At 43.7% G+C, this 27625-nt stretch overlaps 1 protein-coding gene across 1 annotated transcript in view; it reads left to right on the top strand.

Annotated features, from left to right (window-relative positions):
- MEOX2 (mesenchyme homeobox 2) overlaps nucleotides 1-27625 on the top strand; it is an 82388-nt gene that overhangs the window by 48191 nt on the left and 6572 nt on the right. Inside the window, exon 2 of the mRNA XM_018557732.1 lies at nucleotides 26140-26312. Within this exon, the coding sequence (XP_018413234.1) occupies nucleotides 26140-26312 (173 nt within the window). The remainder of the gene's footprint in view (nucleotides 1-26139; nucleotides 26313-27625) is intronic.

Below are 27625 nucleotides of genomic sequence, written 5' to 3'. Positions count from 1 at the left end.
CTGATATAACTCTCTATAAATCTGCTGTCACTAACTATACTAGAACCCTCTCTCTCTATTTATCTCCTACAACACACTACATAGGGCCACGGTGTCAGCAGCCTTATATAGTGTGCTGCAGGGACTTGATTGGGCAGAGTCATCATGACTGTGCCCAATCATGACTCTAAATGTGTACTGAGCCCTGATTGGCACAGTCTTACACCTGACCTGCGGTCAGGTGCAAGACTGTAGCCGATTACAGTTTCGGAGGGCGCAGTGCATTGTGGGATGTTCCGTGGTCGAACATGCAGCCCATCACTATTTGAGTATCACTCAGCTGTAGATCCTCCAATCATCTCTGAATTGGTGCTGACACCGTCCTTCCTTCTGGAGGGGGGCTACGTTTGTTCCCCATGGTCCCTGTGTGTGTTGTAAAGTAGTCACCGCTCCAAGCTCGCTCCCGGGATGGACTACAATCTCAATACAAAACATGAGATGGTTACATCTAGTTTCTTGGATTTAGATACATGTTAAAGTAGTATTAAAGGCTCAACCTTTTTTCAATAATGGATCCAGGAATACATGTATATACAAATAAACAATGCCCAGAAAGTATTTCTTTTTGCCCAAACACTTACAGCCATCATGTTTCAGCTCCAACTCTCTAAGCCCAGCTTACCTGAACTTCCTGTCCAGTATAAGATCACCAGAGACAAAACAGTCTCAAGCAGCTGTCCATCTACTAGCTTGGAGAAGGGAGAAAGGGAGAGCAGGGGGAAGGGAAGCATCTTACCTTGCTGTACCTGCGTGTTTTTGGAGGCACAGCTTACTAGCACACACAAGGGAGGCTCCATAGGACCCTGCAAGGGAAAGCAGCCCCCTAAAACAGAATATCAGGGCCAGTGTTCAGGGCAGGTGCCCATATATTAGCTTGGAGAAGGGAGGAAGGAGCAGGGGGAAGGGAAGCATCTTTCTTTGCTGTCCCTATGTGTTTTTGGTGCCACACACAGCTTACTATAACTCACAAGGATGGCTTCATAGGACCCTGCAATGGAAAGGAGCCACACACAGCTTACGATCACACACAAGGGTGGCTCCATAGGACCCTGCAAGGGAAAGGAGCCACACACAGCATACTAGCACACACAGCTTACTAGCACACACAAGGGTGGCTCCATAGGACCCTGCAAGGGAAAGGAGCCACCCTAAAACAGGATATCAGGACCAGTGCTCAGGGGACCAGCTGCTAAAAATAAAAAAAAATCAAGGAGCCGCGTCCATTGTACGTGATTAGCTTAAAAACATTTTGACTTTAACCATATGCTGTCCGGCCGTTGTATTTTAAAAATAGGAAGTGATGTGTATTACATCACTTCCGCATTCCTCTGTCATTCTCCGGTACAGAAGTCGGGTCTCTGCTTCATCAGCTTCTCTGGGGGTCCCTAGGTGACATTAGGGGTCTTAAAGACCCCTGATGTCTCCATAAAGAGGACCTGTCACTGAAAATTGGCTATCACAAAGGGGGCGTGTTAGTCCCCTATGTGAAAGCAATAAAGTTAAGTGAAAAAAAAAGGTTTAAAAGAATTAGTTAATCAAAAAATAAATACAAATTAAAGTCCCCCACCCCCCACATACACATGCATCGAGTGCGCCTACGTGCGGAAACGACGATTGCATCCATTACGACGCACATGTTACATATCGCCGCGAACGTCGCAGTGAGAGAGATAATTTTAGGGACATCAATCACTGATAACACTAAACTGATGAGCCGTAGACTTTAAAGTGTCACCTATGGCCAATTTTGGGTATGGTAGTTTTTGCGAGTTCGCGGACGCACGCAATTTTAAAGCTTGACATGTTTGGTGTCTATTTACCCGATGTGACCCAGACTTTTATATTTTACCAAAAAATTGGGGTAATAATAATTGTTTTATAACATAATGTAGGGGAAACATTTTTTTTCAAAATTTTCTGTACTTTTTTCAATATATAGTAAAAAAAAAAATTAAATACCACCAAAAGAAAGCTCTATCTGTCCCCAATAAATGGTATAAAATTAATTTCAGTGCAGCGTTGTATGACGGAATAAATGTCAGTCAAAGTACCGCAGCGCTGGACACTGAAAACTGGCCGAGACAGGAAGGGGGTTTAACACACCGGTCAGCAAGTGGTTAATATCACTTTAAGGCCTCATTTACACAAGAAAAGGCCGGCATGTACAGCTCCGTGCTGCGTGCGTGGCCGTATCGGGCCGCTCCCGGGAAGGACAGGTGCCGCATGTGATTAGTACGCAGCCTCTGTCCTTCTCTATGGGACTACGCGGCCGTACGCCCCCCTACGCTCACCTCAAGTGCAGGTCCATACGGGTGCGTGTTTTCTGGCTCGGTCACAGACAGGATCCATCCTGTCAGCGTACGAGTGCGCTCACCCGCCCTCGTACGGAAGTGCAGGGCGGGTGACCGTAGGGAGGCGTACGGCCACGTACTCCCATAGAGAAGGACAGAGGCTGCGTACTAATCACATGCGGCACCTGTCCTTCCCGGGAGCGGCCCGATACGGCCACGCACGCAGCACGGAGCTGTACGTGCCGGCCGATTCCCGTGTGAATGAGTCCTAACTCCTCCCATATACGGCTTCTGAAACATCAAATGTAAATACGCGTCTTTTAAAAAAAAAAATGTCTTGCTTTTTGTAAAGCAGCACGCTGCTCCCACCGACCGAAACTTCCTCCCTCTCTCCCAATCCGAGCATTATCTGGAGGCATTAAAGCCGTGATGGACGTCTGAATGACACCCGAGCATCGCGTTACCGCCAAAGTGCCGGACGGAGTCGTAAAGCTTTCAGAGCGGCGGCAGTAAAACGACGTTGTGGAAGTCTTTGATTGCTCACGTCCGATGTAACGCGTTATTCTGCGCCTGTGTAATTCGCCCCTCGCGCTCATACAGGAACACCTTTTTGGTGCGGTTACAACTCGCGCGGCCCCCTCAGGAAAGGACAAAAAAAAAAAGAGAAATGTTTGAGAAGGCTGTAGATGTCCTTAATGCCAATAAATCTGTCGCCACCGACCGGCATCCATTTCCTGCGAATAAGCAAATTGCAGTCAGGCTCGTTCTGAGCTGGTTACGTCACTCGGAATTCGCTGGCGTGCCGCTGCTTAGGTGTCTGGCTTAAAGGCGAACTCCGGGCAGATGTAAAGGGCCACAAATGTACGCAGATCTTCATTCAAGTCAAGATACCTTTAACCTGTTACAATGAAGTGTAAAAGTTTTAGTTTCCTGCAGAATCAGCTGGCCCTGATATCCCTAGGGGGGACTCATTTCCCTTGCAGGGTCCTATGGAACCACCCTTGTGTGTTCTAGTAAGCTGTGTGTGGCTCCTTTCTCATGCAGGGTCCTAGGAAGCCACTCTTACGTGTGCTAGTAAGCTGAGTGGCTCCTTTCACTTGCAGGGTGCTATGCAGCCTCCCTGGTGTGTGCTAGTAAGCTGTGTTTGGCTCATTTCCCTTACAGGGTCCTATGGAGCCACCCTGGTGTGTGCTAGTAAGCTGTGTGTGGCTCCTTTCCCTTGCAGGGTCCTATTGAGTCACTCTTGTGTGTGCTAGTAAGCTGTGCGTGGCTCCTTTCACTTGCAGGGTCCAATGCAGCCACCCTTGTGTGTGCTATTAAGCCACAGCAACACAGGCAGTGCAAGGCAAGACACTTCCCTGTCTCCTGCTCCCCCGTCTTTCCTTCTCCAAACTAGTAGCTGACCATTTGTTGCAGATTGCTCTGTCCCGTGTGTTCTTGTACTGGACGTTCAGGGAAGCCGAGCTGAGAGAGTTGGAGCTGCTTGGAAACATGATGGCTGTAAGTGCAATATTTTAAAGAAATATTTTGCTGGGCCATGCATATTTGTTTGATCTGAATACATTATAGAAAAGGATTTGAGCATTGAATACTACTTTAATTAATTGCATATTCTTTAAATGAAAGCAGTGCAGGCAGATGTATTTAAAGGCTATACTAGGTCCGCTTTAAGCAGTCAATGAATGAGTCCTTGCCACCACTCACTGCCATTACATAACACTTTAGGACCTGTGTCAATGACAAGTATATTGGATCTGCAGTGGCCCACTTTTGAATTGCATTTGACCTGCTTCAAGCTGCTTTTGCATTTCCATTGACTCGACTAAGGAAATAAGCAGTTTTAATGCAAACAAAAGCCCATCCAGACTTAAAGGAGAACTACTGTTCGCTCACTTCCCGATCTATTGAGCCGACCTGTGACAGTTTCATTGTCACGCGTCTGCTCAAACTATGAGGATGAGTGATTTTCACTCACCTCATAGTTCTCTTTTAAGGAATCCTTATATAATGGAGAACCCTGGCAATCTCAGCATTATGGAAAAAAAAGGCAGCAGACACTTTAACGTCTTGAAATTTTGTTCCTTTTAATGGAGCCGCTGGCTAAAAAATGGCTGTCTGACCGCGACAAACGGAATCTCTATTCCTTCACACCTGGGAGGAAAGAGGGCGGAAGTTTGCATCCAGCCAGAGCGCAAACACTCCCTTAAGTCCATACCACGAGAGGACAGAACCCCCCGGAGCAGCCAAAGTTAAATCCTCGTCTGCGACGCTGCACCGTGTAAATATTGGGAATGAATAACGGGGGCACTGTGCGCCGCGGCTAGGTGATGAGTTTCCCAGCGCAGGTGGAAGGTTTTACGAGTGCGTTCCATACGCCACGCCGTAAAAGAGATCGCTTTAAGACCGGCTCGCTGAAATCTTCAGAGCGCGCCTCTCTCTTTGAAAGGGAGTATTGTGACTCGCGCCGGTGCGCTCTCGACTCTGGTTAGGCCAGTGACACACATTATCAGTTGACCCTCTGCCGCAGACCCAGACGCGTCTGACTAAGTCGCCGTTAAAATAGCAATTCTGTCTGAAGCTGCTATAAAAGCCGTACATCAGACGCGGATATAACCCGGAGCCCCCTTTTCCGATTCCAATATTTTTAAATTAGACAGGATAGGAGAAAAGTTGGACGCAGAAAAGTAAAGTCTGGCTGATTTTTTTTTTTTTTCAAGCAATGAAACTTTTATGGATACGCTGATTTCAAGCACAAAATAAATATTATTAAAGTCAATTTAAAGACCAACTGAATAAAATGTAGTTTCCTAGAATATTGCATTATAGACTTTTTAAAAATAAAATTATTTTTAATCTTTTTTTTTATTTTTTATGCTTTGTTACATTTCGGTGCTGCTGCAGCCATTTTATGTCTATTTTTATCTATTACAGGTATTTATAAAGCATTGTCAATTTACGCAGTGCTTTATATGCTGTACATTCCCATCAGTCCCTGCTCTCAAAGGCCTTGCAATCTAAAGTCCCTATGTTGCATGTGTAGCCCCCATCACCTTCTGTGATGTGGCTACTAGACATTTAGGGGTCTAGTCACAAAGCTGCCGAAGGATCTAGCCGTAGCTTCAGCTAGCTTCGGCCAGCTTCGGCCCCAAAACCCCTTCGGTTCAGTAGAACCGAAGGGCTGCTGTACAGGCTATTCACCATACAGCTCCCGAAGTTGGCCGAGCGACACAGTCGAGCCAATGGCATATGCCGAAGCTGGCCGAACGGCTGGCCATTGGCCGGCCGACAGCCTGCTACTGACAGCTGGGCGGAGCAAGCCGTCATCTCACGGCTGCTCTGACCACTTGCAGAGACAGATTAGCGTCCCTGATAACCAGGTAACCAGGGACACTGATCTGTCATTACTCTCCCAGACGCTCTAGGAGTCTCCCGCTATTAGATAGCGGCTCCCGGCCCCTGGGAGAGAAACACTTTCTCCCGGAAAGGTTTACTCTGCTTGATCGAGCAGAGTAAACCTTTCCCTGCTCTGTTGTTTGTTTGTTTTTTCTTCTGACATCGGAGCTGCCGACGCCGTCAGTCAGAAAAAAATAAACAGCATAGGAATGCATAGCTAGATTCCTATTGGCTATTTCACTATGCAATAGCCAATAACAAACTAGCTATTGCACCCGCAAGTTCTCCATCAGATCCCCTTCTAGTGATTGACAGCAGCATAGGGCGGGTGCAATAGCCAGCTTGCTATTGGATATTGCATTGAAATAGCCAATAGGAATCTAGCTATGCATTCCTATGCTGCCTTCTTCTGAACTTCGAGTCTGAACTTCGGGTCGGCCGAACATGCTGAGCATGTTCGGCCAACCCGAAGCCACCCGATGTACGGCTGATTTCAGTGGGTGTACGGCTGAAATCAAGCCTGAAGTGAATTGCTGAACAGCATTCGGCTCACTTCACTTCGGGTCGGTTATTCACTTGGCTGCCTATGGCACTTATGTGAATACACCCCTTAGTGATTGCCAGGGCTGTAGACAGTCTGGCTGGATTATAGTTGGCATTTATCTGGTTAATTCTAGGTGTCTGGCATTGGTTTACCTACCTGGGTGGTGTGTGACTCTGCTGTAGTGTGGGATGGCCAACAAGGGGCACTGTGAATGTATGTACAGTTCACCTGCCAGGGATCCCAACCTGAAATAAGTCCTTTTAGGGAGGTGCCCTTCTCATTTCAGGGAGGTGCCCTCTGTCCCCCCAATGCTATCTGCCATCATTTCCGGGGAGTGCAACAACAAGTAAGAGAGCATCCCCTGAAATGATGGCAGATAGCAAAGAAGCTAATGCTTCCCTTGCTATCTGCTGTTGTTTTAGTATTCTGACAGCTGCTGCCGTCAGGATAAAAAACAAAAACCAACAGCATAGGAATGAATAGCTAGATTGCTATTGGCTAGTTCCTTTTGCAATGCCAATAGCAAGCTGGCTATTGCACCCACCCTCTTTCAACCAGTGTTGCATGCTGGGATGGGCTACATATACTGGAGGGAATTGCCATGTGCTCAGTCTTGTGCCAGCCATGGGTTAGTCTAGGTTGGTGTGCCGTCCAGCCTTCCCCCCAGCCTAGGTCTGAGGGTGGGCAGATGCTAGTGTGCGGGAAGTGTTTCCCTGGGCCTCAAGTATGTAGGAGGCCTGTGCTGTGGTCAGAAAAGGAGAACCAGGGAAGCAGATGGCTACTAGAGGTGCCCGGAACATAGAGGACCTCAGGAGCGAGTCTGATGTCTCTCCTGCTGAGGATCTGTACTCGTCCCTGTTCATTTGTTATTCAAACCTATTCGCTGTACTACAAGTGGATCTACACTGAGATGCTAAAAATGGTCTTGTGAGTCTGGAGTCTATGTCTGTTACACCCTGGATGTCTAGGACCCCTATACCCTCTCTCCTCAGTGTGAAGATGTTAATAAAAGTTATTCAGCATTGTACTTCTGGAGTGGACATCAGCTTTGTGGGCACTAGAAGAGGGCGGTTAAATGCCAATGGGGCAGCTGAAGATCAAAACCCCTAGACAACAAGTGTTATTCTGGCGGCTCCTTCGAGGGTGAGCGCAACACATGCATACTGTACATGCGGGCCAATTTAGACAGGAAGAAACTAACCTACCAGGATGTCTTTAGAGTGTGGGAAAAAACCAGGGTACTTGGAGCAAACCCATACAAACTTCATGCATATAGTGTCCTCAGGGGTATCCATAGACTTATTGCTACCTGAGGCCAAGGGGGAAGGAAGTTGATGGTGGTGATAGTGGTTAAAGTTATACAAAAGAGGGGGGTGCTGGTGGTGCATGATACTGGGGGTTAGTGGGACGCCAGTAGCTCTGGCTCTGGGTCTGTCACTGATGTCACTGGTTCCCAGTGGATAGATGTGACTCCAGCCAGAGCATCCTGCTCAGCTGCTGTCAACCAGTGACATCAGTTAGCTGGGTGGGACACTGGCCAGAGTGTCCCAGGTTGCTAAGAACTCTTAACAATCTAGTTTTGCAACCAGTAATAATCATCCATAGGGGTGTCCCCAGCCTTTTAAATAAATGAACAGACTTAGTATATTTTCCTTTTAGGTCAATTGCAATATAAAGAATATACCACATTATGGCCACTAGATGGAGCTTTTATTTTCTATGGTCCTCTGCTCCATCTGGTGGCTATAATGTGGTATTTTCCAGATATTATATTCGACTTGAAAGGAAAATATACGAAGACCGTTTGTTTTTGCCTCCATTCTCACCAAATGAACATTCAAAGAGCTTTGCAGGGTAAATGCCTCTGAATTTCTTACAAAGTTGAGTTGAATGATGGTGGTCATCAGACTGAAGGCATCTAGTGCCAGAAAAGAAGTACTGCAGTGAAAATCTATGGTTTGCAACAAAAGCAGCTTTTTTATTTGATATTTTATCTTGTCATTTGTGGCAGGAGTTCTGCTTAAAATCTGAAGATTTAAATCTATACAAGCCCATTCGATTTGCCGTTGGGCTGCCTGTCAGGTCTTTCAGATGAGGGCGCCCAATGGCGAACTGAAGGAGCTGAGTTGAGAGGCTGACAACACTGTTGTTAATTGACAGGCAGTGGCTTAGAGTTGTCAGCCCGCAAAAGAAAACTGTTAGTGTTTGATACGTAACCCTCCTTATGCTTTTTCATTTAGCTAACATATACGTTACAAAGAGTTGGTTTTGGCACTGGAGTGATGTTTGAAAACAGAACGGACTGAGCCTGACTTTATCAGAGTAGATGCTGTAATAATATTTGGAGCCAGCCTCAGTCCTATGGGGAAGTATGACTTTTCATATCTGCAAAAGCCCGAAATGATCGTATGACCAGAAGGATTTTGCATATGCTGAAACTATTTGTGCGAGGAGATCATAAACTTGTTGGCAGAGCTGAAAGACATTAACACAATGGCCTGACTATAGCTTGGCTCTATTTCGTCTTCATAGAACAGGTGTAGGCAGCTGAGGAAAAGAAAAAACATAAAAATATTACGACACCCAAAAATGATTCTGTCGTGTTTGCGGTCTGCTAGATCGTTCACGGCGACACAGTTCCCGAAGAATGAAAATGGATTCACAAGCCTGACATCATGCACCAAATTTCCATCAATGTGGGGAGGGTTATGAAAGGACAAAGAGCTCCAGAGGTTCCTCTGGACTTCATAAAATTGGTAAATTTAATCTTTTTGAATGACTTTTGGGAAGTGTAAATTATCAGAATCATGCATATAAAATGAGGGAGGTATAAGGAAAGAATGGAGATGTCTGACTTCAAATCCACCGAAGAGTTTTCACAATTTAAAGAGACACCATCCATGTGCTGAGTTCCTGGGTCTGTACACCTGCTGAGCCCATTATAGGGAGCTCCCACCATCCCTGAGCTGAGTTCCCGGTCTGTAGATCTGCTGTGCCAATTGTGAGGGGCTCCCACCATCCCTGTGCTCAGTTTCTGGTCTGTAGATCTGATGTGCCCATTGTGAGGGGCTCCCACCATCCCTGATACTGCAAAACAATACCGGCGCCTTCAAATCCAAAAAGAGCCCAGCAGTAAAAATACAGCAAGCACGATGGAGGCAGCTCCCACAGATTAGATGGACCACCAGTCTATGAGAAAAGGAACAAAAGAGAGCGCCTCCATGGTGTAAAATGTTATTTAATAGTAAAAACACACAGCTCTACTTACAACAGTTCGGTAGAATAAAAACCAGTAGAATAAGGTGAGAGGACGGAACCCCTGGCAATTGGTTCTGATGAAGGGGGCGTGCCCCAGAAACGCGTAAACCATTTATCAATACAGGGATCGAGGTTACTGGTGTTTTACATCGCTCCAGATTCTCCCTGCCAGGGGTTCCGTCCTCTCACCTTATTCTACTGGTTTGTATTCTACCGAACTGTTATAAGTACAGCCTTAGAGCTGCGTGTTTTTACTATTAAATAACATTTTTACACTATGGAGGCGCTCTGTTTTGTTCCATGCCTGTGATGCTGTGATGCCGCTGTCCTCTCAGACAGGAATATGACAAGATTCACTATACAGTAGCACTCTTCAAAGAGCAAGGATACTTTAAGTTTGTATTTAGAGCGTAGAGATAAGCTTAACGATTTGTAATATCGTCCTTTAATAAAAGAAACGGTGCAGAAAATATACAGAAAAAGATTTAATAAAAGAGACACAATATATATACAACAGCAAAATAAAAGGGAATAAAAGAAGAATACTTAACAGTCCTGGAATTGTGAGTTCTGACAGAGTTCAGAGTCCAAGAAGCAAAGTGGAAGTCTGCCGGGCTCTTCTTCAAGCCGACTTCCAGCAGATAATGTCCAAAGATTTAAGGGGAACTCTTCTGCGATGTTAAGACTTCTAGTTCCTCGATGATGTTTAAAACCAAGAGCAACTCTGGTTGCCAACACAGAATATTGTATAAGCCCCTTTTGGAGGGTGTCCCGGAGCCAGCCCCTAGGCAGGGTTGGGGCGGGAAAGCAGACGGAGGATGAACCTTTAGTTTACCCATCCCCGCCGAAATTCCAAATTAATAAATGTAACTTGATTTTTCAACTCAGGTTTTATGACTTTTAGAGAGAATGCGAGGGTCACCGCATCTGCCGGACCTGCTTGTTGATATAAATTGTCCACTCATAATATATGGAGGGCCTAGTGCCATGACTTTAATTACGACAGCCATAAAAGGCTTAGCAGAGATATGTTGGAATTTCACTCGGACTGGGCAACAAAAGATCACAGCCAGAGAGCATCTCTTCTGTGGAATGTGGAGGGACCTGCAGGTGCTCTGAACTGGGGCACAAGATAATTCTGAGTCTTATAATATTAGGACTCAGACCCCCTTATCATCACAGCCATGACCTAATGGTAACTAAAATATCACTTGCAGTTGGACTTGCATATGGAGAATCTTATTATATATGTACATTTGTGCCCTTTGCCTACTCTGGCTCTGCATGCTGCTTTATATTGGGATGCAATGGTTGTGTTTTACTGCTCCATCCAACAAAGCGAGTCTATGAGTCTTCTTAGTTGTTGTCGTTGAACTCCAGGGAGATAGCTATATATACAGTTAAAGGAGAACTATGAGGTGAGTGCTTTTCACTCACCTCATAGTTCTAGCCGACCTGTGACAATGAGACTGCCAGAGGTCGGCTCAGTAGATCGGGAGGTGAGAGAACACATACCGTCGTTCACTCACCTGTCGATCCTGTCACGGCTCTCTGCCGTGACAGGGGAGGGGCTGGATTCCCCCTTCCCCGCTCTGATCCGCCAGCGCTGACTGGTGGAACGGACGAGGGAGGGGGCGGGTACAGCTGGCTCTGCCTCTAGATAGGCAGAGCCAGCTGTCAGTCACGCAGCTGGGCGGATCCCGGCATAATTATCGGGATCCGCTTCAGCTGCGGCGTCTCAGTATACTCTTATGGAGAGAAGGAGAGGTTTGTGTTCTGTGTTTTTAAATGAAATAGGCTAAGATGTCAAGAGGTCTTAGCAACCTGGGACACTTTGGATGGAAAGTCCCCTGACATGCCGCCCCCCTCCAAATGACGCAATGAGATGCCACCTGAATCAACCGCCTCAAGCTGGCCCTGGTAAGGGGGACAAAATGGCTGGTAGGATGAATGGGTGGGTGGGAGGTAGGGGTTCGAAAAAAAAAATTTCAGTACCATTGGTCTTTAAAAATAGTAAACCTAAACATGGAAACAATTTGGCTTGCTCTGCTGGCTGGATTATGAAAGATTTTCAGGTATTTGCGATCTGCACATTTGGTTCAGATCCCAATTCAGGCAATCTGATCCCCTCGTCGCGTCTAGTCTGCACCCAGAACAGAAGGAGCGATCTGGGGAGCGCGTGCGTTCTCCCTAATATCATTATACAATACTGGCTTGGCAGGGACATAGTTTGAAGTTTTACGTCTGCTGTGATGCACTGAGTTGGCCTTCATACATCTGGCTGCAGATTTATTTTGTCATTTCATACGAGAGATTCTCACTTTCTAGCTATGCGAGGCCTCCATGCCAAAGTCTGCCTTCCATGGACACACTTAGAGCAGATGCAGAAAAGTTAGATGAGTTGAACCCGTTTCATTTGAGGTTGAGATGATGAGACTGAATGGTCGATTGCTTGGGAAGCTGATGCATGTATGGCCAGCCTAACAGGACTTGCTGTACTTTGGTAGTAGTACAATTATTTATTATTCAGGATTTAGTGTCAACAGTTTGCGCCGCGTTTTATAATATAAGGAGGACATTACAGTTACAATACAAATCAAGACAAGATGGTAAGGAGGGCCTTGCTCGTGATAGCTTACAATCTAAAAGGGAGGGGGAAGTGATACATGAGTGTGTGGGGAGGAATTGTTTGAGAACTTGATGGTTCAGTGGTTAGGTTGAGGTGGGATAGGCTTCCCTGAAGAGTCTTTAGGGATCGCCTAAAGGTGGACGGAGTAGGAGATAGATGGACAGGTTGGGGTAAGGAGTTCTAGAGAAGTCCTGGAGGCGAGCATGGAAGGAGTTGAGGAGGGAGCTGGAAAGCAGGAGGACTTGGGAGGAAGGTTATGGTGATACTTTGAGACGAGGTTGGAGATATAGCCAGGGGCAGAGTTGTGAATGGCTTTGTAAGTCGTTAATATTTGTATCCTTTGGGTGACTGGAAGCCAGTGGAGGGATTGGTAGAGGGGGGTTGCAGACACTGAGCAGTTGGTTATGTAGAGCAGTCTAGCAGCAGCATTCATGATAGACTGAAGGGGGGATAGCCTGTGTAGAGTTCCACCAATCAGGAGTGAGTTGAAGTAGTCAAGAAATAACAAGTGAGTGGATGAGTAGTTTTGCGGTTTCATTGGTGAGGAAGGGGCGTATTTTGGTGATGTTAAGAAGGTGAAGGCGGCAGGATTTGGATAGTGATTGGATATGGGGCAGAAAGGTGAGGTCCGAGTCAAGGACCTCACTTAGCACCTTGGCACGGGGAGAGAGAGCGATAGTTGTGTCACCAATTTCAATGGCTCAGTGACCACAATAGTGGATGTTAAATTCAATTCTAGATCTGAATCATCTAATCGGACAAACCTAATAACCAGCCTGACATACATGACGAGTCTAAAAAGCAAATTTGTTATCATCTGTGCTGGAGAACTTTGGATTGTAGATATAATATCATAAAAGATAGATTGCAACCTTTGGAATCCTCGCTGACGGGATGTTTTATTTTCCACAGAGGCAGCACTGATCAGGAACTGTACAGAAGCAGACTTCTGGCTTAAACTTAGATGACCTTTATTACAACATTCAGCCATAGCAGCCAATTTACACCTACATTGTATGTGTGTACAGTCGTGCTTTTTACATGTGTGTATCGACATGTGTTAATGGGCATGGACATGTGCATGGACATGGACATGTGTGTGCCTCAGTGTGTGTTACAATCCATGTTGCAATTTACTTTGACTCATTCATTTCAATTTCAATGTGGGTTCTCAATCTCTTTTTCTATTTTAAAAGGGAAATGGGGTCTGTTTAGATCCCTAATATTTCCCCAGAAGCCCCTAAAAGTAAAAAAAATTAATATTTAATAAAAATTAATAAATAAATAAATATGAAATATAAAAAAAATAAAACGTTTATTAAAAAATAAATAAAAATAAAATATTTGAATTTTTTTGGAAAAAGTTAGAATAAAAAACATTTTGGGTTTCGGCCTGACATTTTTTTTTTGCATTTCGGTTTTGAAATTGTCATTTCGGTGCATCTCTAGTATTTTCTCTTCTAAATTAAATATTTTTAGGGTATTTTTTCATTGGCATGAATGATCTTATGCTATTTTCTCTATTATCGAATATTCTTATGGTATATTCTAATATTCTTTTAGGGTTGAATGTACTTGCATCTAGTACTGCTTATATTCCACAGAGAGATCCATACAGTAAAACATGTATTAGATATTTATTATTAGTGTGAATACTGTACATATATCTTTAAATAACTGTTGATCCTGCCAGTTTCTGCTCTCTCTGTTTCTTCATTAATAGAGTGACCACCAGCTTACAGCTCTGCAGGATGGTGGTCACCCTGTGCTTCCATCCAATTGCCTGTAGTCACTGTACCCTGCTTGAATGACAGCTGCTCTGACCATCTAGAAGCTGAGACTTTCTGTATGTGCCACTTTCTCTGTGCAGCTTGGTGTCTTACAGGAAGAGGAAAAATAATGTCTGCTGGCAGGATCAACAGGTATATGAACTATTTCACAGAGGGCACTCCGCTATATGATGTAAAAATGTTAAAGGACACTAAGGGGTCAGTCTACACAAAAGTAATATACTTAGTGTTGAAGGGTTAAATCACCCAAAAGTCTTCTCTAGGTCTCTGGCTAGCGCTAAGTTCCCGGGTCTGTACAGCTGCTGTACCTATTATGAGGGGTTCCCACCATCCCCGCACTGAGTTCCTGGATCTGTACACCTGCTCTGGCCATTATGAGTGGTTCCCACTATCCTTGTGCTAAGTTCCCAGATCTGTACACCTGCTGTGCCCATTACGAGTGGTTCCCACCATCCTTGTGCTAAGTTCCCAGGTCTGTACACCTGCTGTGACCATTATGAGGGGCTCCCACCATCTCTGTGCTGAGTTCCTGGGTCTGTACACCTGATGTGTCCATTATGAGGGGTTCCCACCATCCCCGCACTGAGTTCTCGGGTCTGTACACCTGCGGTGCCCATTATGAGGAGTTCCCACCATCCTCGTGCAAAGTTCCCGGGTCTGTACAGCTGCTGTGCCTATTATAAGGGGTTCCCACCATCCCCACACTGAGTTCCTGGGTCTGTACACCTGCTGTGCCCATTATGAGGAGCTCCCACCATCTCATCTATTTATTTTGAATTTATTTTTTATTATAAAGAATGTCACAGGAGGAAGTCAGTCCACCCGAACACCCTTTAAGTGGATTGATCCTTTAATGAAAACATGGTAAAAGTACACAAGAATACTTTCTTTCTCCTCATACCTCTAGTGCTCAGTCATGTGATCAGTGCGAAAACATCAACCACATGGTCTCTGTAAAGAGATTCCGGGGCATCAACAATCAGCACCCCTCTTTTCTCTTGCTGCGGGTGTTGTAGAAAGTTGCACGGTTCAATCCATAAATGGAAATATGTATTGTAAAAGAATTGCTTGTTATACACTAATTGGGAAAAAAAGTATCAAAGATAGGGATGAGCAGAAATAATGAACAAAAATTTTTTTTATCATAATCCCAATAAATAACACAATCCTGTCAATTCTTTGTTTGTTCTGCTGCCTCAGAGTTCAGTGGATCACAGAATTTAATATACATCTTGTAGCAGCATATTGTACACCAGATGTATAGATGAAGGGAGGACAGCAGGTCATCTCCGCGAATTCCCAGGGGCCAAACGATTTTGACTTCCACATCTATCATTGGGCATTCAGGAATAAGCAGTCCTTATAAAGCAGGACGCGACTGTTGAGCAAGGAACAACATCTGCATAACAGATGGAAGCTTGTTGGAAAACCTGCCAACATTTTTTTTTCTTTTGGGTCTCCAACCCTTTTTTCCACCGGCAAGAAAGCACGAGGGCCCAGCCTCGTAGGATATGAAAAGAGACCGTAAGGTCAGGGTGGGATGGTATCTCCCATCCCCGCAATCCCAGGAGGGCTATGAAATCAGGATATTTCCAGAGCCTAGTTTCAAAAACAAGAGATTTACAGCACATTGCATCTAAAAGGAAAACAATATTTTTTTTTTGGGGGGGGGGGGGGGGGGAAAAAGGTGAAAAAACATAGAAGGAAAAAAAAAGCAATTCAATCACACAGTACGCTACAAAATTAAAAGGCAATAAGTAGCTGGCATATTTTTTTAAAACAATTAGATTTTTACTGTCAATGACATTTAACATAAGCAACTCAATTTAAAGATTTGTCAAACAACTGCCCAACATGGTCAGGCCCTACAAAATGAATTGTAGAAGCAATAAACCTTAGTGGCTCTTTGGGCTACCATACAGGCCGTCCTCCAACACCTGAGAGTTCCAACAGGAGGCTACGGATTGGCTAGGATAGGGGCGGAGATGATGAGATTATTTGGCAACTGCTTATCTCAAGGAGGACCAATACTGACCAGTGATGGCTTTCCAACATGTCTGGTCAATAGTTCCAGACAAGTTGAAGATCTCTTATAGATATGAGGTCCATGCATTTTATTGCACTACCTATAGGCTGCCCACATATGGGCAGATGTCTCCCAAAATGTTGGCCTTTACCCATTACTAAGTGGTTACGCAACACTATTTGAGATCCTACCTAAATACATTCAATGTGTATCTAATCAGGCACGCCCCTACACTAGACCCAAGTTTTTGGAGGGCAATGACAATGATGTCCATGCATTCTCCCCCATGCATACAAGAATGAGAGTTTGTGTGCAAAGATATTTTCCACCAAATTGGAGAATCTTCATGAGCAATAACAAACACTTCCACCTGACAGAAGAGCTTGTCTTTGACCCCTCTGGAGAGAAGTGAAGACCTAATTATCACAACCAATGAGAACATTCAAACCTGAAAATAATAGCTGGCCTCCAGTTGGATACTGATAGGTGGTGGCAATATAATGACAAATGTATTATAGTGGCTCTGCATGTCCAACAACCAAGATTGGAGGGCAAGAAAACAAGATTGCTCTCTAACCATTTTCACCAAAATGACACCAAGGTCTGCCAACTGGTAGCCCAAATGTAATTGACTTCAAGTTGGATCTTCCAACCTTTGTCAGGTCTATAATAATGCCACCATTATTTAACCAATTCAGTTCTAATAACTGCATATCCCTATGGCCCAGGGCAATGTTTACATTTCTGCTATGTGCCTGTTTATTTATTTATACTCGTTACTGTCATTAACAAAGTCATGCATATTACATTATATATATATCACATTGTTGTTATGTGGGCAAACTAGGCTTTCTTTTGGTAATATCCTCTTGCAAAAATGATTTGTTTACTATGTTCTCTATAAACAAAAATATATACAAATATGTAAAAACAAAAGTATATTTTTTATTGTATATATTTTTTTCTGTTTAAAATAACACTAAAATGTTTTTTTTTGGTGCAAAGCATGGAAAAAATTCTTGCAAATAAAAAAAGGTGTTTTTGGTACATTTTCTTGTCATTGTGCACTGAAAAATGACTAGCAAAATGAAAAAAGGAAAAAAATAATAATGCAGACTTTTTGCAAGTGTCATTCCTGCTGTGAAATTTAAATCAATTCCCGGCTGTCATTTTGACAGCTATAATTGCCGTAAGAATGGGGGGGAGGGGGGAGGCGGGAGCGGCAACAGGTGGAGAGAAGCAAGACATAAGAGATGCAACTTAGAAACTTTGTTGAAGGTTTTTAGTAAGCTCTTACATTCAAAATAAATAAAAGTGGTTACATTCTCATCTAGTACTGTTGGACCATCTTGTGACATTGAAGGTATGGGATTGTGAGGGTAAAAATAGGAGTCTTTAGTACATTCTGGGAAATTGCTGCTGTTACAAAGTTTCCCCAAGGGTGTTGTGTACTGGACCTTGCCAGCACATGGATTGTTTTATGGACTTTCTAGCTGCTAGATGGTCATCTGCATTGTAGTATGGTTCCAGGGTTATGGCTGGGCAGTTGGCTGTAGTTCAGTTCCTGCTCTTCCTCATATCACTCAGACCTGCACTCCAGACTTCTGCATCAGCACCTTGCCCTCTCTAAGAGCAACTCGTTGCACTCTCAAGTTAATTGATTTGTGGGTTAAGTTTATAGGTGTTTTATAGGACTGACGTTTGGTGCTGAGCTTGTTTGTCCTGAACTCACTTGAATGCCATCGACTTGTTGGCATTGAGACTCAACATTCTGCTGGTAATGGCCTCTGGCTGTGCCCTTCCTCCGATTCTGCCTCTTACCCACTTTGCCCAAATGTATTTGACCCCTGTTAGCTTATTAACTACACCCTGACAATCGTCTGACTTGTAATGTTGTCCCATCCAGTCTCTCTACCCCCTAGCTATAGCTTGCCCTTGGTGGGTCACCCAGCCTATGCCCTATATTCCATCATATAAGTTCCCCAGGGCACTCACAAGGCACAGATAAAGCTTACTGCAACATTGACTGCTTAGAGGTAATGCAGCAGTTATAGACCTTGATAGTGTATATAGCCCTTTCCTTACCACTACATATAATCTAATTAAAGCCCAACTGCAGCCTAAAGCAGAACTCCAGCCAAATTGACTAGATACAAATAAACAGCCCATAAAAAGATAAAAGAACAAAATAGGCTATTGGTGTAAATTCACCTTCAATTCAGGCATTTTCCCCATTGCCCCTAGCTGTCCTCAGTCCGATGGTCAGCGTCATTCAACCCACTTTCCCTTGAGCCCAGGTAATCCTGGATCTATCCCTAGCCGGTGACTGAACCGTGAAAGGAGAAGCAGCACAGGGATGAACTCATCTCCCTGTCACTCTGTTTTCTCCTCTCTATCAGCATGCTTCTTCTGTAAACACATGAACTGAATGGCTCCTTGTGCAGCAGCTTCTTTCTTCTTCAATCCAGCCTTGCTGCAAAACAGCTGCAAGTGGGCGATACCAGGTCAAATTTAATTACTTACACTGCTTGCATTTAAAATATAAATTTAAAGCGCTGAGTAAACTGTTGGCACTATATAGATCCTGTATAATAATAATAATATTAGTATGTGTCTTTTAATCCTGCATAGAGTCCAGCTTTCAATGTTATTAGTTTTGGATGTAATGTTGAAGGTTTGGAACGCCTGTCAACTTTTTTATTACTATCCATGTCCCCGTAAGGGATATTTCTTTTTACTGTCTGTCTGTTTAATAGATGCCAGACAGAAAATAAAATGCAATACAAATATTCTCACTCCCTGTATATTTATTATCAGTGTTATTCACAAAAGGGTGAAAAGTTTGGAGAATGCCGGAGAAGGGAACAATCTAGGACAACATAGGTGAACTGGAAAGTGAGCTGAATTGGAGAATTTTTCCAAATCAGCTATGTTGTCCTAGATTGTTCACTTCTCCGGCCTTCTCCAAACTCTTCACCCATTTGTGAATAACCCTTTAAGTGTCAGGCAGACCAGGAAGTGAGGGTAAATCCACCTAGTGTGGACACAGGCAGCAATAATAAATGTTTCCAGCGGAGTGTGAGAGTGTTAGGACCTCTGTCACTCCTTGTCTGTCTCCTCATTTGCTGCCCGGGTGATGGGTGTCAGACAGAACAGAAAGAGAAATCAAATACCCTCTATGGAGATACAGAGAGCATTTAAACTTAAAAATTCTGACCCCACCCTACTCTTTTTTTTTATATATAAAAATGTCTATATTTGGGCCTTAAAGGGTAACCCTTTAAAAATATAAAAATGAAAAAAATCTTAAAAACATTAATAAAGCATATATAATTGTCACACACCATTTAATAATTTAATGTTATTAAAAATGACCTTTCCGTTGAAAACTGTAGCCGCTGTCTAGTTCTAAAGCTGTAAAAAAAAAAAAGGCAATGCAATATGGCGACCTAGAGGCGTTCCATAAACAGTTGGGGTGCAGAACTGCCCATGAAATGTCACTTCCTGCTTCTGTGATTGGCTGACTTATTTTCCCAGATGTCTGCACTAAGTAGTAAAATTTTTGGCATTCTTTGCAATAAGAGTTTCATTTTTGGTGAGATACTCCCAAAGGGTTAATTACTATTAAAGGGATGCCAACACTGCACCTTTACTCATTACAACACAGAAAGTCCACCAGCTGATTATAATGATCCTGACCCTCCCATTTAGGCCTTGTTCACACCAAGCGCATTCCAGGAGCAGAGCAGAGCAGTTACAGAACAGATCAAAACTGCGTCCAATGTATTCCAATGGTATTTTGGGCTCTAGTTCACACCACAGCGTTCAGTTCCAGAGCAAGCCCTATTTTACCTGCTCTGGAACACATGCAAATGCATCAAAAACGCATGCAAACGCCCTGGAACGCACTGAAAGCCCATTCTAAACTAAAAAAAAAATGTTTTTGTTTTTTTTAAAACCACAAACGGCCCAGAACGCATTAAAAACGCGGGGGAAAATGCGGCACAACCCACTGCACTGCGTGTGCAGAAACTCATGCAGAACTGGTCTGCATTTGGTGTGAACAAGCCCTCAGGGATCAGTCTGGAGAGGACACGCTGCAACAAACAGCTATTTCTTCAGAACAGAAACAGATAGGAAGCTGCAACAATGTTTGTTAAAATCCTTCCAATGTACACAGATCACCCAGAGGGGATTTAATTTTTCTCAACAAAAGTGGAATTACTCTTTATTTACTGCATATACAGGTGAAACTCGAATAATTAGAATATCGTGCAAAGTTCATTTATTTCACTAATGCAACTTAAAAGGTGAAACTAATATATGAGAGAGACTCATTACATGCAAAGCAAGATAATTCAAGCCGTGATTTGTCATAATTGTGATGATTATGGCTTACAGCTCATGAAAACCCCAAGAACCCCAAATCCACAACCTCAAAAAAGTAGATTATTACATGCAATCAATAAAACAAGGATTGTACATAGAACAATATCGGACCTCTGAAAAGTACAAGCATGCATATGTACTCAGTACTTGGTTTGGGTCACTTACTGCAATTACTTTTGCACGATATTCTAATTATTCGAGTTTCACCTGTATACTCATATCTTCTGAAAGGAAATTACATTATAAAGCCATGGAAAATATTGAGTACAGAAGAAAACTATATTGTTACAACACAAAGCAGCATAGATTTAATTGAATGGACACACAATCTAGTCTTCAATTTCAACATTTTAAACATTGCCGGATTCTTTATTACTGAGTGAGCAATATACATAAACTCTGTGCTGAAACCCCTTCTGCCTTTTCCTTTATTCCATGGTGATTCCCGGGAACACACCTGGCTGCGTGCATGAACCTTTATTGTGAACTTTGGTGTGAATGTGATTGTTATGCAGAATGTAATGTTGGCCAAGCACGCATATCAATTACATAGTTAGGTTAATACAATGGCCAAGTATTTTTTAAAAATAATTTAAAGCAGACTTTGCATGAAAATAGAACTGCCGCTTATCTAGAAGCCCCTTCAATAGAAAGTGTGTATTAACCATTTCCTGACTGCAATCTGAATATCAACGGTCCCCCTGCATGGAGCTCCATGCTGGGGATATATTTATACAGGGCTGTCCCCATAATGAGGCAGCCTGAAGTGGTTGCCTCAGCCGGCATCATTTTGGGTCACATGCAACCTGTGATGCTCTGGCCAGTGTCCCACCCAGGAGCTGAGCGGCCAGTGATGTCAGATAGCTGGGCGGGACAGTGGACAGAGTCAGAGCCAGAGACAACGACCCCAGCCCCCCCCACCGCTCCCCCCTGTGAACCACCAGCACCCCCCTTCACGTATCCACCAACACCTATCCGTAATGTGCACCACCAGCACCCCCCAGCTTCAGGAGCTGAAAAGTCTAGGGACACCTCTGTGTTTCTAGATATTTTAAATGTATACAGTATGAACACCACCACAGAGCCACCAGCAAACACTGCGCATGGCAAATGGCTATGAATATTGGCTTTCACTAAGAGCCTTGGTTCCCACCGATGATTGGGAACCAACCAGAGTGGTTTCCAATCCTGTGATCGCTATGTCAGCTATGAAGGCTGGAGTCGTCATTGATAAGTCAAAAGCTTTATGCTGCTGTGAAATGAGATCTATAGTGAATTATTTTTTTTTATAAACAGAATTTATCACATTTCAATGAACACATATGCAAAGAAATAGACAGGCATAGTGATAGTATTAATCAATCATAAGAGGAATAAGCAGGGGTCATAGTACTCACCATATCAAGAAATTATATCAGTATTAAGGGAAACCCCAATCAGGTACCCCATATTATCCATGGACCACCCTGCCTACTGGAAAAGGGAGGAGTGATGAAGAAAATTGAAGAGCAAAAAAAGTTCAGCAGAGTAGAGAAGAGCCTGCAGTGCAAAATGTTTAATACTTGTAATTGATAGTATCAATTACATTTTTAAAATAATAAATAATAACAATACAATAAAAAATAGTTTTCTTATGTGTGCATTTTGAACATAGAAAAAAAAATAAAAACAGATCAGATTTTTTAAAATTAAAACAGTGTACCAAATAAAACGCTTTATATGTTCTGAAAGTATAAAAAAAATATTCAAGTACAAAAATTAGACATACACACATTTTTTGAGGAGTGGGGGCACATCAGAAGGCCTTGCATTTTGGGGATAGTTACCTAAACTCAAACTTAAACATAAGGAAGGCATATAAAAAACCTCATAAAGCCTGGTCCAATTTCCTCCAACAGGCAAAAAATACCTTCCAGCCGATCAATGAAGCTTCATTATTTTTTATCTTTCTTGGGCAGACGTTACTTTGGTGGTGCCCAACATGGGTTTTTTAATCGTATCACAGTTATGATCACAGTCACTTGGCATTTGCTACATTTTTAGCTAATTTTTTTAACACATATAGGCATTTATATTCTATTCTATACTTTTATATTGTAAGCTCTCAGGGGTAGGAGCCTCCTTACCATCTTGTCTGGAATTGTATTGTGATTGTAATGTCTTCCTTATATTGGACCTACAAACAAGGTCCAAATGTGCCAACACAACCAATCAGATTACAGTTGTCATTTCTCTGGTTTATAATATTCAGGCCCTGAAGCACATTATAACAACTCAACTCAACACTTTCTTTGTGCAATTGTCTGCAATAAATAAATGTAACAAACAAATTCTTCCATCCGTTCTCAATCTCCTATTCCATGTGCATTTGAAGGCATGGCCAGATGTTTTTTTAATTAGTGATAAGTTTTCAAAGACAAGTCAGTGAACTGATTTTTTTTTAACTACATCTGACAAGCAGCAATGCATGCAAATATTCAGGAAAGTTTTTTTTCAACAAATATAGGTCAAGGTAAAGGGACTCCTGTTGCCCCCCCCCCCCCCCCCCCCCCCCCCCCCCCCTTTGGAGTTCTGTGCTGCAGCTGAACGTTCCCCTGCGGGACTCCAGGAGCTATTGGGAGCCCACTGCACCTTTAAAAAAACCACCAAAAACCACATTAATTTTGCCTAGATTCCGATTGATTCTAATGCATTTTGCCAAGATGACCTTGAAAGTTTAGGGAAATTGAAACTCTCGATCGCCCTCATCCTTACCCAGGAGACATTGTGAGGTGTTATGTTCTTTAATATGGGCAACTTCAAAGGAATCTTGATACCGATATCTCCTTCTGAAAATGCTAACTGTTTGGCTGTCTTGCTGCCCTCTATTCTTCAGGACTTGAAATCATTAACCCAGAATAAGTATACAAATAAGGACGTCTGACTCTTAATTTGTAACTTCAACTGTAGTAAAGCCCAACTCAACATTTCTATTTTTTTTTTATTATTTCTAGGGATGCACCAAAATGTTGGCCCCTGAAACATTTCGACCGAAACTGGTACTATGGACAAAATGCTGATAGTACAAAAATGGCAGAAAATGTGGCTGAAAATGTGGTGCATCCCCAGCTTGTCTCCTGCCCACTAGGCGCCAGCTGCAAGCTTTGGTCGGTGTCCCCTCCAATCTCTGCTGCTTTCCCCCGCCTTTGTCGGCAGAGGCAGCAGGGATTGGAGGGGACACAGAGCCGATCCAGCTACCGGCATCCAGTGGAAAGGAGAGAAGTTGTCCGGATAACTGAGGACATAGTAAGCTTTCTATGTCCCCAAATTATGAATGAACAGGAAGTGCCCTACATCACTTACTGTTTATTCATGACTCATTTAGAACTCTGTGTCCTCAATCTCTTTTTTAGACCCCAGATATTTCACCCAAAAGCCCCCAACAGTAAAGTAAAAAAATAAAAGTAATAGAAATAAAAATAAAATAATTTCAAAATAATTAAAAATTCTTTAAAAAGGTTGGAAAAAAGTAATTTTCGGTTTTGGTTTAGGCCTGACAAATTTTTTAATCTAATTTCGGTCTAAAAATGTCATTTTGGTGCATCCCTAATTATTTCTATTATTTTTAAATAAGTGACCCAGCACTGGATAAAAATAAAAGAGAGAAACTGTCACTGCAATACTCAACTCCTCTCCGGTGCCATCACCTGCAGATTTGCCACTCTTTGATCCATTGGCAAAACTCTTCTGTCATTCAACCCACTTCTTGCAAGCCCGGGCAACCATGGACATGCTAGCTAAGGACGCATCATCATGTTGGCCTGTGCTCCCATTACTATTGGACAGCGCAATACTCAGTACACATCATTATATGAGTGCTACAATGTCTATTAGTAAGGACCCATTCGTCACCAATGCCGCAGGTGAAGAAGAAATTTATGTGACCACACCAGACTGGACAGAAGACTGAAGGATTCAAGTTTTGTATAAAGGGAAAGAAAAGCGACGGGAGTGGAGTTGAACTGGGGCTACAGGCAGGGCCGGTGCTAGACTATTTTGCGCCCTAGGCAAGACCAGCTACTTGCACACCCCCTCCCGTGGCTGGCGCAGCCCCCAATCCCCCCCCCTGCGCAGCCCCATTCTCCTGTGGGTTAGCTTCTGGAGGCGACAGGTGGATGTAATTTAATTTGTAATAGCCAATAGCAGGCTGGCTATTGAAACCCCAGCCACTGAGCAGAGGAGCGTACCTGAGAAAGAGAGTTCAACAGCAAAAAGTTTCCCAGCACACTCACCAGCCAGCATGCAAAAAAACTTGTGTCACCGCTATGGTTAAAAATCCCCCCAATACGTCCCCTGGTAGGATGGATGATTAAATGTTTGTGAGACTAGGTATAGATAGACGATTGAAGCATAGATATTTACTTACAATACAGTAGACTTAGAATACACCTTGGCCTAAAGTAAAATACTGCAAATGTATTGTAATGTAATGGAATGTCAAGTAATCGTATTGTATGTATTGTATTTGTTTTGTCTTAAAATTATATGTTAATAAAAACTAAAAATTTAAAAAATGTGAAAGCCGCACCACCGCTCCAAGGCACCTCTATATAGTGCGGTCCTAACTGTAAACTATGAGAGTCTCAATTTTGGAGCAGATGTAACAAAGGATAAAAATTGGTGCAGGTTTGGGGGCACTTTCTATTGTGGGGGGTGAACGGTCAAGGCTGTGCCCTAGGTAGCAGTGCGCCCTTGGCGGCTCCGTAGTTTGCCTAGTGGCTACAGGCAGGGCTGGATTTACTCTCTCTGCTGCCCCAATGCTAGGTTCCTCAATGAGCCTCCCTGTATGCAGGCTGCATACCAGTGATCTCAGTGACATCGGCGAGATCACTTGTACAAAACAAGTGGCAGGTTCCCCGCTGTACATTTAGCCCTGCTTGTCCAAAGCAGGGCTAAATGTATAAAACAACTACACGCCCGGAAAAGCATGTCCGGGCGTCGGGAGATAGGAATTCCAAACCCCTGCTGCCCCTCTACTCCCTGCTGCCCCGAGGTGAGGCCTCGGTTGGCCTTGTGGAAAATCCGGCCCTGGCTACAGGGTCAACTTTCAACTGGATAACTAGCATTTTAAGAATCCATAATGGTTTCTCATGATAGGTTTACTGAGCAAATGAAAACTTTCAATGCGTTCACTTAAAGGAGAACTATGGGGTCAGGGGTTTTCCCTAGCGTCCTTCCTTTCACCCTAAGCTCAGTATACCGCGAGCTACAGCTCGCGGTATACTGAGATGCCGCAGCCGTAGAGAGCCGTGACAGGATTGAGAAGTGAGCGAACACCGGCATGTGTTCGCTCACCTCCCGATCTACTGAGCCGACCTGTGACAGTCTCATTGTCACAGGTCGGCTAGAACTATGAGGTGAGTGAGAAGCACTCACCTCATAGTTCTCCTTTAATAGTTCACCGATTACCCTTCAGTCGAATCATTGCAAACCAACACACCCAGACATTGGAAACCGCAGCAGAATCCTCCGTACTGAGTCCTTCTTTGTGCTTATATATAGGTACCTTCAATTAAGGAAAATCTAGTATTAATATTACATTTGTTTTTATTATTTATTTTGGATAATAGTCATATGTTTTCAATAAAAAATAGGAAAAAAAAATCAGTTATTCCACGCTAACGCCGACTTGAGACAAAAATTGCTAACATATAGTGTATCCGCCATCTGTGTTTGATTTGAAAACATCTTTGGCAGGAAAATACACACATACAAATGATTTTATTTTTCTTGTTTTACAGATTCCCAGGAGGGAAGCTACAAATCCGACGTAAACAGTAAACCTCGGAAAGAGCGGACGGCCTTTACCAAAGAGCAGATAAGGGAACTGGAGGCCGAGTTCGCCCACCACAACTACCTGACGAGGTTGAGGCGATATGAAATAGCAGTAAACCTGGATCTCACTGAAAGACAGGTACTACCCATAAGGTGCATCATGCTTTTTGGGGTTTTCAGGTACAGCAGGAATTATGAAAAGTGTTCTTCAAGGATGACCTGCCTTTTGTATACATTGGAGGTAACCAATTAATAGATCAAAGAAAAATAATACATAGGGTCGTCCCTACTCTTTTGACCCCCTGAAGCGGGGTGCTGCAGTGCACATTAGGGGTGGGATTAGGGGGTGAATGGTACCTCTGTTCAGTGTCCCGCCCAGTTCACTGACTTCACTGGTTGCCAGGAGTTGCTTGGAGGAACACCTGCCAGAGGATCATGCTCAGCTCCTGGCAACCAGTGACGTCAATGAGCTGGGTGGTAGCCCGACCAGAGTGTTCCAGTTTGCTAAGAGCTCTTAAGAAAATGGCTGGCCGGAAAAGGGGCTGCAGGCAAACCTGCTGCCATGCCACCACACGACCCAATCAAAAGCCACCTGCGGCAACCACCTCAGGCTGCCTTATTATAGAGATGGCCCTGGAAATCAAGATGCAGCCTATCAACTCAAGTACTCAGTTCTAGTGGCTTCACAAAAAAGGTAGACATGGTCATTAGACATCGACAGGTTGTGTAGGCAATCTAGTGATGAGCCAATCGCTTTGCAAATCAGGTGAAGTACATGAATGTAGAGCTTTCCAGACTGTGAAGAATCATATACAATGTATGGCCAAATATTTGGGTAAACCTGACCATCAATCCTGCATGAGCTTGTTGGACATCGCATTCCAAAGCCATGGGGATTACTATGTAGTTGGTCCCCACTTTGAGGCTATAATCCATTACACTCTTCCAGGATTCTTTCCACAAGATTTTGGAGGGTGTCTGTGGGAATTTGTGTCCATTCAGTGAAAAAAGCATTTATAAGGTCAGGTACTGATGTTGGACTATAAGGCTTGGCTCAAATCCATGTTCCAGTAAATCCCAAAGGTGTTCAGTAGGTGAAGTCAGAGCTTTGGGTTGGTCACTTGAATTCCTCCACACCAAGCTCTACAAACCATGACTTTGTGGAGCTGACTGTATTATAGTACAGTCATGCTAGAGTAGAAAAGGGCCTGCTCTAGCAGAATCTGCTACTTGGGCTACTTTCAGTGGCGTCACTAGGGGGGTGCGGGGGGTGCGGCCCGCACCCAGGTGACACCATTGGAGGGGTGACACCAAAATGATTCACAGTCATTTTGGTGTCACCCCCCTCTGAAAAGTCGGGCGCTCGGTCATGGACCGAACGCCCGACAGTATCAGGGGAGAGGAGGGGACCCGGGGGCATACCTTCTCCCGCCCGGTGACTGTCCCCCTCTC

The sequence above is a fragment of the Nanorana parkeri genome, unplaced genomic scaffold (assembly GCF_000935625.1).
Source record: "Nanorana parkeri isolate BGI_ZX_2015 unplaced genomic scaffold, ASM93562v1 scaffold300, whole genome shotgun sequence".
Classification (NCBI taxonomy): domain Eukaryota; kingdom Metazoa; phylum Chordata; class Amphibia; order Anura; family Dicroglossidae; genus Nanorana; species Nanorana parkeri.
The sequence above is the reverse complement of the archived record's forward strand: the minus strand, read 5'-3'. Positions and strand labels throughout refer to the sequence as shown.